The following is a 14832-nucleotide window of genomic DNA, read 5'->3' on the forward strand; positions in this document are numbered from 1 at the left end:
TTAAATGTGACACATTATATCCCAAACAGTCTCCAAGAACTGCTGAATAACTTGTACAAGAACAATAACACTGATAATATGCCATTTTCAAGCTGTGCATAAAACGTCAAATTTCAAAAATGTTGTAATTCAAAAATAATACAAAAAAAGGATAATGGCCAAATGGAAACAGGTGGGAGGAGATCTGCTTTAACACATTAGGAACACTAAGTAATAGGAAAGTGAAAACAAACGGTAATAAAAATGTCATTCCAATACAGCACTTATTAATTGAAACGAAAAACCAAAAACGAATAACAATTACATCCAATTAAAGAAGAAACCACCAGTTAAAATAAACTAACAAATAGACCAGAAACAGGGGGTATAGCGGAAGCTCAACACCAGTAAACCATGGAACAACATATATATTAATTCTTTGCCTACAGTAACTATAATGCTAACATGTTAGGAAACACAAAATAATTGAATAATCCTACAAACAAATTGCAATCAAAGCTGAACTCTAATGCTGTGAACAACACAGAAACACACACAGCAACACGAACATAAATTAATGAATTAATAAACAAATAAAAAACCAATTTGACGTCAACGTCAAATTAAATACACCCTTTCTGCTTCCACAGGAATTATGTGACTAAGTAGCAGCCAGATACTAATCAAATGGACTTGATTTACTGATTATCTGGAAGTGTAAAAGCAGAAGTTTTCACAGTTTGTGTTAAAACAATGCAACAGTCTTTCCAAGAGTGGATTTCCAGTTCAGACTGTGCAGTGCTCAGAGAAACTGCCAAAAGCCCAAAAAACTACTCTTCAGATTCTGCAGACTTCGGTTAACAAATTCAATGTTTAAGTTCATGACAGTACAGTTAGAAGAAGACTGAACAAATATAACTTGTTTGGAAGTATTAACTTATGAATAAGAACTTCAGCACTCACAATTTCATGTATAAAATCTTTAATATTACTAGATAATAAGAAAAAAACAAATGCAATTTAGCACAAGGCTTTCCTCAGCAGTTCTAATGCACATGTCGGCGCAGCCATCCACAAAACACTACCTGGACCTAATCCCTAATAGGCACAGGTGGTAACAATTAATAGTTTGTCAGCATGCAACACTGGCTGTGCACTCCAACCACAGACCTAAATCACTGAAACGTGTACAAAACAACACGCTCCATTAACACTGTCTGAAACACACAGTTGAGCCTGTTGGTTTTCTTATTTGCAAGGGCTGCCAGGAGAAAACCTCTTCTCTATAAAAAGGTCATGGCAACACAGCTTAGGCATTTAAAGAAACCACAAAACTTATTGAACAATGTCCTTTTGACACACCACACCAAAGTGGAGATGTTATAATTTAATAATGCACACACAAGCATATCAGGACAAACACCTCATATCAACAGTGGCAGAGGGGTGATGAATTGGACTTATTTTCACCTGGACATCACCTTCATGGGTACTTTGCATTCATCACATCGACCATGAACTTCTCTGTAAACCAAAGTATTCTAGAGTCAAATATGAGTCCCTCAGAAAATCTACAGCTGAATAGTTGGAAAAGAAAAGAATCAAGGTGGTTCAAGCTGACTAAATACTGTATAATGAACTTAAGAAAACTGTGCACAAACAAGTGCACACAGAACTCAATAAAGTGAAGCTGTAAAGAGGAGTAGAACAAAATTTCTCCACAACACTGTGAGAGACTGACAAAGTCACACGGAAAATTATTACTTCAAGTTACTGCTGCAAAAAGTGCTTCTTTAAGCTACTAAATCACAGGACTGCACGGAGTCCTCTGATGATTTTCCACAGATTGTTCCATACCAGAGCACAGCCACTGTCTACGTGCTAAATCATTACTATACATAAAAGAATTCATGAAAAACAACAACAAATCTGCATCAAAAACACCTCTATCGTGTTACCACTGTCTCACTGACACCAAAATGTTGTGACTACACCAAAAAGATGTAGTTCTGATAGAAAGATTGAATTTGTTGTTTCCATGACAGAAAAAACAAATAGCCAGAAATGTTCCCATATTTATTTGATTTGCCAAGCAGCTACTTTAACACAAGCTTAGAACGTTTGTCGATATTTCAGAAAGCCTCTTGTAAATCTTATTTAATTGTGTAACATATCGTGCCAAATCTAGCTTTTTCTGTTAGTGTGTGTGTGTGTGTGTGTGTGTGTGTGTGTGTGTGTGTGTGTGTGTGTGTGTGTGTGTGTGTGTGTGTGTGTGTGTGTGTGTGTTTAGGGAGGGCATGCATTACAGGCTGATCAGGAGTCTAAGAATTTAAAATTAAAAAAAAAAAAAAGAACCCTGATTTTGATCAATACTGGGAATATTCTTCAGGGGTTTCTTCATTTGTTTATTTCATTTTGTTTTCAGGCATTTTCCATCTGCCTCTGATCCTTACTTGCCTTTCTTGTTTCCCTGTGAAACAGAAAACTGCAGAAAGGACACAATTATTTATGGATATCAGGAGGTCTACTACAGAAACTGTTCCTGACATCTCCATAAATACATCACCTGTCTACCAGAACCTTTTCTGTATTTTTCTTCATGTAGAAAAACTGAGACATGCTATATAAGATATATCATGGATTAAATATGTCATTAAAAAGCTTTACACTAACAGAAAGCTTCACTCACCCAGACCCATTTAAGAGCGGGCAGTACACGTCATCTTTTTCCTCGATTTCAGCCAGCAGGAGTTGGCCATGGATTTTAAAAGCTGCCATTACCCTCTCCAGTCTATAGGCACACTTTTTAGTATCACAGATAATAAAAGTCACAAAAAAAAAAACCCCATTATAACAGACCAAACAAAAACAACAACAACAAAAAAAACCCCTCACTTATGGACATCAACCTAACCCACACACTACCCACTGCTTCCTACCTTCCTGGGAGGCCTCCACATGCAGCTGTGTGTGATCAGAGGGACACTGGGGGGTCTCTTGCCTGAGTACTCAGACCCCCCCACTTCCACTGTTGCCCCTGAGGCTGTCCCCCGAAAGGTCGTGAGTTCGCCACAAAGGCGATCAATCATTATCTGCTGGTTCACCAGTTGTTCTGTCTAAACATTTGCACAGAGGCGCACATTTAAAGAACAAATGATAACACAGCAGACATGCATTAAATTCATCTTTTAATTTTTTTCCCGTAAATAAAATATACTGATTTCTGCATCACAGAGCAGCTCTTTATTGCACTGTTCTCCTCCTCACCTGTATGCGTGATCGCTGCTTTTCTTCCTCTAACAACATAAGGTGAGTTTTCCTCTCTTGAAGGAGCTTCTCGAGTTCCTCTTTTACCCGTCTCAGTTCTGCATCTTTCTGCTCCAACAGTTGCTTGTCTATGTGGAGAGCTTCCTAAGCATACAAAAGAGAAACTGGATAGGATAGCAAGCCTATAAAATTGTACAACTTGGCTTTTGTCTATGTGAACAGTTTGATCCATTTGAGCCATGCTGCGTTTATTCACATCATCTTCTCATAAGCTCTCAGAGGATAAGATGTTCCAGACAAAATGTTGACAACTTGTAACGGAAACAAAAGAATAACCAATGATATACCCATGGCTTTACTTCTTTCTACAGCCTCAAATCTAAACGGGATGCAGTCATTCTTAGTTTACATTAGCTATGTCTGTGGTTTTTAAAAAAAATCCATATTACACTTCAGTTCTTTAATGGCAATTCCATCAGCAGTTTGAAATGATTTCAGTCTGAATACACTTCTCCTATTCTGAATAGCAGGTATCTAAGAGGGTACAGTAATATATAAATAAAACACCAAGCTCATTTGTTGTTGTTTAATGTGTCAGGCATGTCCACATGTTGGAGACACTAACCATCTTTTACACTTCAAGGCAACCAAATAAAAATCTCAGAGTTTTTTTTGCTTTACTTTTTATCAATTGATTGTAATCAAAGTGTTTGCGATCTCTTAATGGCAACATCCCTTTTAAAATCTTTTATAGTTACCTGGCATTTTTTTTAGCTCTTCTCTGAGGTTTAATGGAGCAAAATGGTCTCCCTCCTCCTTTGAACACTCCATACGAGTTGGAGGTGAGTGACTGACAGCTCTGAGTCTCTCCTGCAGCCGCTGCCTGAAAGAAGGACTTGGACGGTTCTGAACGTATCGGGCAATGGATGCAAACTGCAGGACGCCCAGGGTCTCAGCTACAAAGTGGTGGGAGGGGCTTACACACGCCACCATTAGCATGTGGGCGCTGCCTCCTCAGGGGCGGATCTAGAGAAAAATTTTGGGGGTGGAAATTTGCTCTGATTTACTGACATCTTTAGTCTCATCTACAATGACTGAAAATTGTGCACTGTCTTTAACTTCTCGCATGATCTCCTCAGCAACCATTTCAGCCAAACATGAAACAATTTCATTCTGGATGGTTTTACTGGTATACAAAGCATTTTTGGCTTGTTGTTCCAGTCTCCTTTTAACCACAGGATCATGATTGCCTACCATGTTCAACATTTCTAGGAAAATGCCCCTTTTATGTGCCTCCTAATGAGTCACGAAGGAGTCGAGTGATCTTGGCATTACGGTATGGTACATGTGCACTGCCAGAGTTGTTACTGTGCTGATTTTGACTTCAGTTTGAAAGTGCACGGATAACGTTGCACAGTGCAAACAGACCTGTGTTGATATGAGCAGACTCTTTCAGTTGTGTCCTGGTGTTCCCAATTTTTCTAGCACGTTCCGAGCCTGCCAGGTCAACCAGACAGAGCTTAGAGGAGCGGACAGACTTAAAGGAAGAGTTCTTGCTGTTGTGGCAGGATAACACGACCTGAAGGGTGAGGATGGTATGAGAGCGACTGGAGCGCTCGTTCATTCCTGTGGTGCTGGTGTGCCGCAAAGCATTTCCCATCTTTACAATGCTGAGCAGCTCCTCTGCTGAGGTGATAACAACCTCTTCGGCTCCCACCACCACTGGAATCACACAAAGAGACTTTTTAGTCAATGAAACAAGACTGTTGCTTCCCCTGTAGGCAGACATTCACACAAAATGCCTAATCTCACTGGATCATTTATCATTCACTCATTAAACGAGCTGAAAACAATTTTACATATTATTACAAGTAGGTGCACCACAGAGCCGCTGACTGTAAATGATTACACAGTATATAATATCTTTTGCGGTACTTGTGATTTCTCCAGTGCGCTCTCTCAAACTTTTTATCCTGAAATACATAAGTGTTAATAACATCACAACGGTCTATCAATAGGATGATACTCAGATGGATGGTCGAAAATATAGGACGTAGTTTGTCATCTCTGAAGGTGTATGGTTTCTACTTTTTTATTTCCACTCTGAATACTAAAATATAAGTAAAGGTAGAAAAAGTTGATTACCCGTGTTTCCCCTCTCATCTTCCCTGATATGAAGCTCTTTGTGGGTGGTCTGCCGCTGCAACAGGTCTCGTAGTTCCTCCTTGTACACCTCAATGTAGGAAACCTTCACTGTGACATCCACAACATCACTTTCCTTCGTCTTCTCCGCCAGGTATATGAACAGATCCTGGGCTGCACGGTCAATAATTCCCCCCTCTTCATGTATGGAAGGGTTTGGAAAAAGAGAATTACGGTTATGAAGTTAGAAAGTTCAGATGATTAATGGGCCTTAGAGAGCACAAACACTCCTTATCAGTCACAGAGTGGTTAAGCTCTGTGTTGGAGCTTAACCACATTTTTTGGTTAAACTTCACATTTGAAGAAAAGCTATCTGGAGCATGTACAAACTGATCTTAATCTTTTTTAGGGCTGTCAAAATTGAGAGCAATCAAAACAACTGCTGTATAATGCCCTCCGCTATCTTTGTTTATAGCATGACTAAAATGCGTCATCGTTTTAGAAAGTCTGCGACGGGACAGCTCCGTTTTGAAATGTATGCATTTTTGAGAGCGTTTTCCCTTGGGGAAAGCACCGTCTCAGTGTGGACAAGAGGCCAAAACGGAGAGAAAACAATGCGTTTTCAAACAAAAACGCATTAGTGTGGACGTAGCGTCAGTGTGTCCTATACCACCCCATCAGTGGAATCACCTTCCTGCAGGGGTCTCAGACAAATGATCCTCCGGGTACTTCTGGGTAGCTCTTCAAAGATTCAGACATGGCTGTGTTATTATTTCACACATCGTAACACGGCGTGATTGGTAAACAGAAGCCTGTCTTGGAAACCGACTAAAACTAACGTAAAAATACGAACTATAAATCTAATCTGTCAAAAGAATTGTCAGAGGAAAGTGTTCTTCGTTGAAGATTTGAGTAGTTTTTATTGTATCTTTGGAAAAGAGTAACTCTGACTTCACCCTGAGGTCTAATCTAGTCACTAATCCATCAACAACACTTTGATTTCCTGTGGAGAACACAAAATCAGGAGAGTGCACTGAAGGCTGATGATTGTCCAAGTAGAGAACTTCCTAATGTGATTTTTCTCATGAAGATTTTCCCCATAAACCACAGTAGCGATGTGGCAATATGTATGCGTGATGTGATCAAAGCCAGACTTCCTCTGTGATCCATAAAAGGACCGCTTCCTCGGTGACAGCAGGGAGTCACTCAGCTCCTCCAGCCTGTAGCATATATAAGAGCTTCTCGACCACCAGCCTGAGACATGAGGAAGCATGAAGATTTTGAGCCTGAGTGCTCTGCTGAGCCTGGCACTCACAGTTTACTGCGTGCCGATATCTCAGCTCTCCCAGAAAGATGCAAGTTTGGCAAAGGTACTATATACCTGACATGTCTGTGGCGAAGGTGGATGACTCCATAGAGAAAGCTCTGCAGGTGTGGGCCAAAGTCACGCCCCTGAGGTTCAGAAGAATCTATAGCAGCGTTGCTGACATCATGATCTCCTTCAGCCGCAGTGGTGAGTCCACAAAGCACACAGTAATATTATCCCATAAAGACCAATGCAATCTTTGGTGTGTGTGTTTAGTCTACCCTGATTACCCTCCAACAGGTCATGGTGACGGCAGCCCCTTGGATGGCCCCGATGGCACTCTCGCCCACGCCTTTGGCCAGGCACTTGGGATTGGAGGAGATGCCCATATTGATGATGATGAAACCTTCACATTCCACTCAAACACAGGTGACTCTGTGACTTTGTTCCTGATTACTGCTCAGGATGTGACCTGACTACCTTAAACTGTGACCTGTGGTTCTGAGTTTCTGCTCTAGGCTACGTCCTGTTCATGGTCGCTGCTCACGAGTTTGGTCACTCTCTGGGCTTGTCTCACTCTGATGACCCTGGCGCTCTCATGTATTCAATGTACTCATACAGTAACCTGGACACCTTTGTTCTGCCCTGGGATGTTAAAGGTATCAAGTCCCTTTACAGTGAGTCTTCACTTCTTCCTTTATGAAAAACTTTCAATTTGACCAAAACTTGTGGTAACACTCTACAACACAGTCTACAACTAAGGGCATAATTTCCCTTTAATTTTATTGAATGGATGCAATTAATTATATTTATCTATAAATAATTAAAAAACACTGTACTTTTTCGGGGCCATATTATGGAGTGACTTAACCTTGGCTAACTTGGAGGTATTTTATTACAAAGTTTAGACTTGCTCTGTCATTGTGAAGCTAGATGGGCCTACAAATGTTGAGTCATTATTTGATTAAGTGAACTTGTGCACTAGTTTGTGCACTAGCTTGTCTGTGATGTCACATTGATGAAATGACCTCCAGGTCCAAATGATGACCCCTAGGGCGCCCGCCAAGCCTGACGCCTGCGACTTGACCCTGGTTTTGGACTGCGAGGAGAGATGCTCTTCTTCAAGGGCAGGAAAGTAAAACAAATCCATGTGGAGCGTTTTTCTCCATGGTGTTGCTGAGATGATCATTTGTGTGTGGTCAGGTTCTTCTGGTGTAGCCACCCTCAGCTTGTGACCCCTCAGCAGGCTGTCATCACAAACTTCTGGCCCGACGCATCAGTTATCATCGACGCTGCATACGAGAGCCGACAGTCAGACCGAGTCCTTCTTTTTAAAGGTCTGTGTCCATCTGCTGAAGCACGCTTCATCCCTCCCTCACACAGGTCCGCTCTGAAATCCTCTTTACGTCTGTTTGCAGGCCGCCGCGTCTGGGCGTTCAGCGGCTATGACCTCGTGACCGGGTATCCTAAATCCATACCCAGCTTTGGTCTACCCACAGCAGTGGAAAAGGATGCCGCCCCCAAATGACCCACAGACCAGGAAGACTCTTTTCTTTGTAGGCAGCAGTTACTACAGGTGTGTTCAGGTCACACCTGGGGAATATCTTGCCTAATCCCATTTCTCTTCCAGCTGTGACGAAGCCAGGGTGGACATGGATGACGGAAACCCCAAACAAGTGGATGACACCTTCCTGGAAATGAGCTCCAGAGTGACAGCGGCTCTGTTGTACAGAGGTGAGCATCTGTCCAGCTGTTTTCAGGGTCTTTGGGCTGTAATGCAGAACAAACAGGTGACGTGTGTCCCGCAGGTTTCTTCTACCTGTACAGTGGACCATACATGTACGAGTTCAGCCAGAGGACAGGGAAGCTGCTCCGTGTGCTGAGGAACAGCTACTTCCTGTCCTGCTTCAAACTCTAGACCCATTGACAAGTTCACACAAATTCCCAAATTAAAGGAGAAGAAGAGCCAATCATTTTTTAATGATTTCACTGCTCCTGTCACCAGCAGCTCAGGTGTTTCTGTAACGTCACTGCTTTATAAAGTTTTCAATATAAATTTCCCTGTGGCACAGTCGTCCTTGTTTATTTGCTGCGAGTCAACCTGTGAACGTCACACACATCAAACACAAACCAGTTACCGTATTTCCCGGACTACAAAGCGCACCTGAATATTAGCCGCACAAGCTAAAATCAGGGGGAAATCCTGTTTTGTACATACATTAGCCGCACCTGACTAAAAGCCGCAGATGTTTCAATGTTGACTTATCATATGTAAGAGAATATGCACAAAGGGAATTGTCAGGAAAGAGATGGCTGTTTGGAGACACACCCCCTTTATTAATATTTTGAAAAACAAGTTACGGGTACATATTTGCATAACTTTTTAGGTATATGTACAAGTAGCGGTAATTACAAGTACGAAACATGTACTGTGCTTCATAAATGAGTAACAAATGTAGTACATAACAATAACCTACAGCACACCAGAAAAATAGATTCGGCCTACCTTTTAGGCTCAGGTGCAGTGACACGGCTTTAACAAGAAGAAAAGTCAGTCATTCACCACCATCTTCCCGCGCACTAAATAAATAAAAGTTGTTTTAGCAGGTTGGTCAATATGTAGAGTGGAATGAGAGTGCCCTCTCCTGGACCTGTGAACAAACTGCGAGCAGCTGCTGCTCTTACTTTGAATGGAAACACTGAGTTTGAACCACACAGACAGCCAATGAAAGTAAAGCTGGACAGGTGTGAGTCACACCTGTGGGTAACCCTGGGACAGGTGACAGAAACATCTGCTTTCATATGTCGGTTTGAGGACTCACAGCTATCTTAGAGACAGGAAACTAATGCAGTGCTTTTACATAAACGCTGTAGTTGTTTGTTAGTGTCAGTGATGTCATTATAAAGAGCTCATCATTTAGAGCAACAGAAGGTGTGATCTGATCAGAGGTTTAAACCAGCTGTGCGCACATCTGTTCAGGTACAAAGTGTAGCAGCGACCATCTCCTGTTGTGTCCTGGGCCGAGCTTCAGGTGAGTCTGACTAGAGGCTCAGAAACAGAAAGTGAGCTGAGAACTGTTACTGTTACCAGAATTGTATTGTGTAGTACTTACAGTAGTTAAATACTGTACTAGGATCAGTTCAAGTAGAACTGAAATAAAAATGGCTGCGGTTACAGAGGAGTGTGATGTCTGAGCAGGATAAAACTGATGATCTTCACTGAGTGTGCTCTTATGTAGGAAGGCTAGTGTTTGCTGTTCTCCAGAAAAAGAACTAGAAGAACTGCAGGTCTGAGCAAAACAGACCTGCAGTTCTTCTAGCCCTGACTGGCCAGTTGATGGTGTGCACTCTACTGAGGTCACATTTTGGGATTGCCAGGGATCGCTCGAACCCCCACAGCCGTTACTGAGGTCACATCAGTCTGATGACCTGCTGATTTCGATACCTCAGCTTCATACCTGTCACTGACTCTGACCACCTGCCCCCTCTCACCTGCCTGTCATAGCCTGTCTCAGGCTGTGTGATGTCATCAAAGTGCGACAGTGAAGACTGATCTGCATGATTTTATAACAATACTCTGAGTGAATGCCGCTGCTGCTGCTGATGAAGATGATGTTATGGTCATTGACAGCAGCGTCCATCTTACTCTCTCTGGAGATCAGGCTGGAGATGATGGAGATGATGATACAACATCAGTGACATTATCTGTGACATCAGACAGCAGGATGAAGTTTATGTAAGATGAAGGTCTGACTGTTGTGGGTGAGCTGTGGGTGATGTGATACTGAAGCTGATCCAGGACTAGCTGAGCTCAGGTACACGGTGAGATGCAGAAACACTGAAGCACCCCAACACCTGCAGGAGGAGTTACTTTATCAGGTTACTGAGGAGGACTGAGACATCGCCATCATGAAACGGACCATCGATTATTCATGTCTGACTGATCTGACATCAGTCAGAGGAGCAGCTGAGCTGGATCGTTGCTGCTGCTGCTGATGAAGTAACCGTAGATACATACAGGTAATAATTACTTTATTTACACAGCTCCAAAGCCACAGTCTCCTCGGTCTGCTCTAATGATTCACTAAATAAGGCTACAGAGCGTGCTGCCTCCTCATTGGTCGCTCTTTAACGTTTGTCACGTGTCCTGAGCTGGACTCGAACCCGCGCTCTCCGGCTCTTGTCAGCAGATGTTTTTAAATAAAGTTGGACTGGGAACGCCTTCCTCCTCCCTCCCTCCTCCTCGGGGCGGAGCGCCAGCACTCCTCTGAGGAGGAGTCTGTCTCCTCCTATAAAGAGGATCCCCGCTCCTCCTCCTCCCTCTTCTTTCTCCTCCGGCGGATCCTCGCGCGTGTCCTCGTGGTTCATCTTCATCATGGGTTTCGGTGACCTGAAGTCAGCCTCCGGCCTCAAAGTGCTCAATGACTTCCTGTCCGACCGCAGCTACATCGAAGGGTGAGTGCCGGGAACCGCCGTAAAGCGGGAGAAACTGCGACCCAAAATAGCCGTCATGTTGGGTCCATGCTGAGCTAACAGTTAGCTGCCTTGATTAAAGCGCTAAAGAAAGGAAACCGGAAAGGGGACGGTAATCTGGCGCGAGAGGTGCACCAGTCTTGGAAGGAGGGGTAGGGTCCGGGCCGATGCCGTTTTTATTCACTTCCGTTTGACGTGACAAGCTGTTAGCTTGTTAGTCCGTTAGCCGCATGCTGCTAACGGCTGCGCGCTGACTCACGTGGACTGAGTGAAGTCCTGCACCTGCTCTTGGAGTACCCCTAACCAAGGTCATGTGTTCTCTCCTCAGGTACGTACCCTCCCAGGCTGACGTGGCGGTCTTCGAAGCTATTTCGGCTCCGCCCCCTGCTGACCTGTACCACGCAGTCCGCTGGTACAACCACATCCGGTCCTACCAGAGCGAGAAGAGCAGGTGAGCGCTGCTGACATCATGGGGTGAATACCGGTGTGCTGGCGGCAGCAACTAAGCCCCGCCTCCTGTTTTAGTCTTCCAGGTGTGAAGAAGCCCCTGGGTCAGTACGGGCCCCTAGGAGTGGCGGACACCACCTCAGGCTCCGCCCCCACCACAGCCAAAGACGAGGACGATGATGACATTGACCTGTTTGGTTCAGATGAGGAGGTGAGGAGGTGGTGATGTCACCATGACGCTACAGTGTCATGGTCACTCAAACCTGAGTTTTGTTTGACAGGAAGATGCTGAGGCGACCCGGCTGAAGGAGGAACGTCTCGCCGCCTACGCTGCCAAGAAGTCTAAAAGTAGGTCCGCCCCCCTCGCAGCCAATGCATAATACAGACTCGTGATGATTAACCAATCACCATCTTTCGGCTGACGCCTGATGGACGCCTTTTCTGCCTGACGAGTCCCACCCTCGCACGGCTCGTGGCTCGCTCAGTTTCCACAGTAACTAACCACTCCCCTGTCCTGCAGAGCCCGCAGTCATCGCCAAGTCTTCGATTCTATTGGACGTGAAGCCGTGGGACGATGAGACTGACATGGCGAAGCTCGAGAGTGCGTACGCAGTATCCAGATGGACGGGCTGGTGTGGGGCCAGTGTGAGTACTACTGCATACACTACTACAACACTACCACTGTGGGGTCAAAGTATTACACATAGGGTTGGAGTCGTATTTGGATTGATGGGCTGGTGTGGGTACTGCACAGAGTAATACGACTGGTAGCACTGCAGTAGCATTACAGTAATCATTGTACCAGATGATGATTTGGTGGTGGTAGTAGTAAGTAGTGTCTAACACTCGGAGCAGTAGTGAGGTACTGATCAGTACTCTGTTAGTTCAGTCATTGATAACGCTGTGATCATTGATTATAGATGAGTACTGATGGATCATGGAGCTGATCAGTTATTGGGTGGATCAGTATACCTGTGACACCTGAAGTAATGATTATATATCATACAGGCTAGGGCTGGGCCATATCATACCGTTCACGGTAATGCCGGTATAATGTTGGGCAACAAAAAGAAAATGAAATATCGCGATAGAATATGGGAAAAACACGCATGCACAGTGCCTTTGTTTCATACGCACATGGCGCCAAAAGCATGACTGAGAATGAGAAGGGCGAAAAGTTGGTTTGTAAAAATGCTGCAACCTCAGTGGTGTGGAACTGGTTTAGCTTTCGTCCGTCAGATACACAACAAAGCACTTTTTTTTTTTTTTTTTTTTTGGTAGAGCATGCTAGCGGGCCGTCGTTATTACCATGTTGTTTGGAAAATACGGCACACTTAAAATCAGTCCTTTGATTTTTCTGAAAATCGACAGTGCCCCTTATAATCCCGTGTGCCTTATGTATGAACTCTGGTTGTGTTTACTGACCTCGAAACTATTTTATGTACACGGCGCTCGAAAATCTGTCAAATGTTTCAGTACGACTTTGCTAAGCTACAAAGTCGCACCGCTTGATGGATTGTCGGAGCATTACGGCTATCGTAAGCGGAGCGATACGTACTGTGCTTTGACATAATGTGTGTGTGTGTGTGTGTGTGTGTGTGTGTGTGTGTAACCTCTTTTTAAGTGTTGTGGACATTATACATGGTTATGCTGAGGATATGTCGGCCAGTTTCCACTGGAAATGCCTCTTGGTTAAACTGTCAGCGAAGAATTTGCATTTGCACTGTTAAATATTTATATAACTTTGATGCACATAAAAACCGGCTGCTTGTTGAAGTGAAAATACATTGTTTTTATTTTTATTTGTTTTGCCCTAATAAAGTTGTGGAGTTGTAAAGTATTTTGTCTCGTGTCAATTATATCGTCAGTTATAGCGTTATTGCAAATTTTTGAATGTATATCGTGATAAATATTTTTGGTCATATCGCCCTGCTCTAGTACAGGCTCATTTTGATGTTCTGAACTGTTTATTGATAATAGGTTATTGATCAGAGTGGGTGTGATGTGTGTGTGTGTGTGTGTGTGTGTGTGTGTGTGTGTGTGTGTGTGTGTTATTGATCAGGCTCACTGATGATCTAACTCACCATCTTTCGGCTGATCACTGATGGACTCGTATTGATCTGAGAGCTTCTGATCACTGACCAATAACCCGATGGCTGCAGCTTGTAGTCACTGATCGATAACTTTGCTTAATCTGTCCTGCAGCCAAACTGGTTCCCGTGGGTTACGGCATCAAGAAGTTGCAGATCAACTGTGTGGTGGAGGATGACAAGGTGAGTGGCCTGTTACTGCTTGTTGATCAGGTGTCTGTCAGGTTGATTAGATCACCTGTGACACACCTGCAGCAGTAAATGCTGTTACCTGTGTGTGAGCTCACCTGTGTGATGTCACCTGTCTCAGGTGGGCACTGACATCCTGGAGGAGAAGATCACGGAGTTCGAGGACTTCGTACAGTCGATGGACGTCGCTGCATTCAATAAAATCTGAAATAAAAGCTCTGCACCATACACTGTGTCTGACTCACCTGTACACACACTCACACCTGTGGTTAAGGGACCTGTAGCACTGAGCAGGTGGAGCTCAGGGGTGCTTTCAGGTAAACTCAAAGGTGATCCTAAACTCAGGTGCAAGTAAGCCTAAGATTAAACCACTAAGGCTACGTTCACACTGCAGGCGAAAGCGCATCAAATCCGATTTTTTTTATTTTTTTATTTTTGACCCTATGCGACCCATATCCGACCATGGTATGACAGTGTGAACGGCACAAATCCGATCTGGGTCACTTTCGTATGTGGTACTGAATCCGATACATATCCGATGTTTTAGAAAGTGACTACTGTTTGAACGGTCATGTTGCATTATATCAGTCTTTTACGTCACTGACACAAGACGGACACAAATTATCAGCGCCCGAGAAGACATCGCCAACGCTTCCTGGCCATCCAGTGTAGATGTCAGTGAAACTGTTGGGAAGACAACGTTGGAGAAACGTGAACATTTTCTTTGTTCTGTATAATCTGCAGATTCTGACAGAAATCTGCAGCTATCCTTTGAAGCACCGCTCCTCTAAAACAGCAATAAGGATCATTATTAGGTTATTTACATTATTATGTAAATAACAAAATAACTTCAAGCAAAAATTGGGAAACGTAAAGTCCAAAGTCTTTATATTAAGGCCATCAGTCAAACAATACTGTTTGCTCTGGGTCTAAACAGAG

At 43.6% G+C, this 14832-nt stretch overlaps 3 protein-coding genes across 3 annotated transcripts; 2 read left to right on the top strand and 1 right to left on the bottom strand.

Moving 5' to 3' along the window:
• Positions 1-768: 768 nt before the first annotated feature.
• eef1b2 (eukaryotic translation elongation factor 1 beta 2) lies at positions 769-14121 on the top strand. The gene is given in 10 exon segments (XM_040030166.1): positions 769-772; positions 9919-9929; positions 10994-11149; positions 11496-11618; positions 11693-11825; positions 11896-11962; positions 12135-12209; positions 12212-12259; positions 13820-13887; positions 14015-14121. Coding segments are annotated over 9 exon segments (759 nt in total). The 5' UTR covers positions 769-772; positions 9919-9927; the 3' UTR covers positions 14102-14121.
• LOC120732512 (kinesin-like protein KIF27) lies at positions 3122-5630 on the bottom strand. The gene is made up of 3 exons (XM_040030192.1): positions 5392-5630; positions 4675-4968; positions 3122-3390 (listed from the first exon to the last, which is right to left on the bottom strand). The coding sequence occupies exons 2-3, from the start codon at positions 4904-4906 to the stop codon at positions 3161-3163; spliced, it is 462 nt and encodes a 153-aa protein (XP_039886126.1). The 5' UTR covers positions 4907-4968; positions 5392-5630; the 3' UTR covers positions 3122-3160.
• LOC120732269 (collagenase 3-like) lies at positions 5858-8792 on the top strand. Its single transcript, XM_040029740.1, has 8 exons — positions 5858-6901; positions 6995-7123; positions 7213-7388; positions 7729-7829; positions 7898-8031; positions 8113-8250; positions 8325-8428; positions 8503-8792. Exons 1-6 carry the CDS (start codon positions 6742-6744, stop codon positions 8220-8222), a joined length of 810 nt encoding a protein of 269 aa, XP_039885674.1. The 5' UTR covers positions 5858-6741; the 3' UTR covers positions 8223-8250; positions 8325-8428; positions 8503-8792.
• Positions 14122-14832: the final 711 nt, after the last annotated feature.

Source organism: Simochromis diagramma, unplaced genomic scaffold, assembly GCF_900408965.1.
Source record: "Simochromis diagramma unplaced genomic scaffold, fSimDia1.1 OVJJ01000334.1, whole genome shotgun sequence".
Classification (NCBI taxonomy): domain Eukaryota; kingdom Metazoa; phylum Chordata; class Actinopteri; order Cichliformes; family Cichlidae; genus Simochromis; species Simochromis diagramma.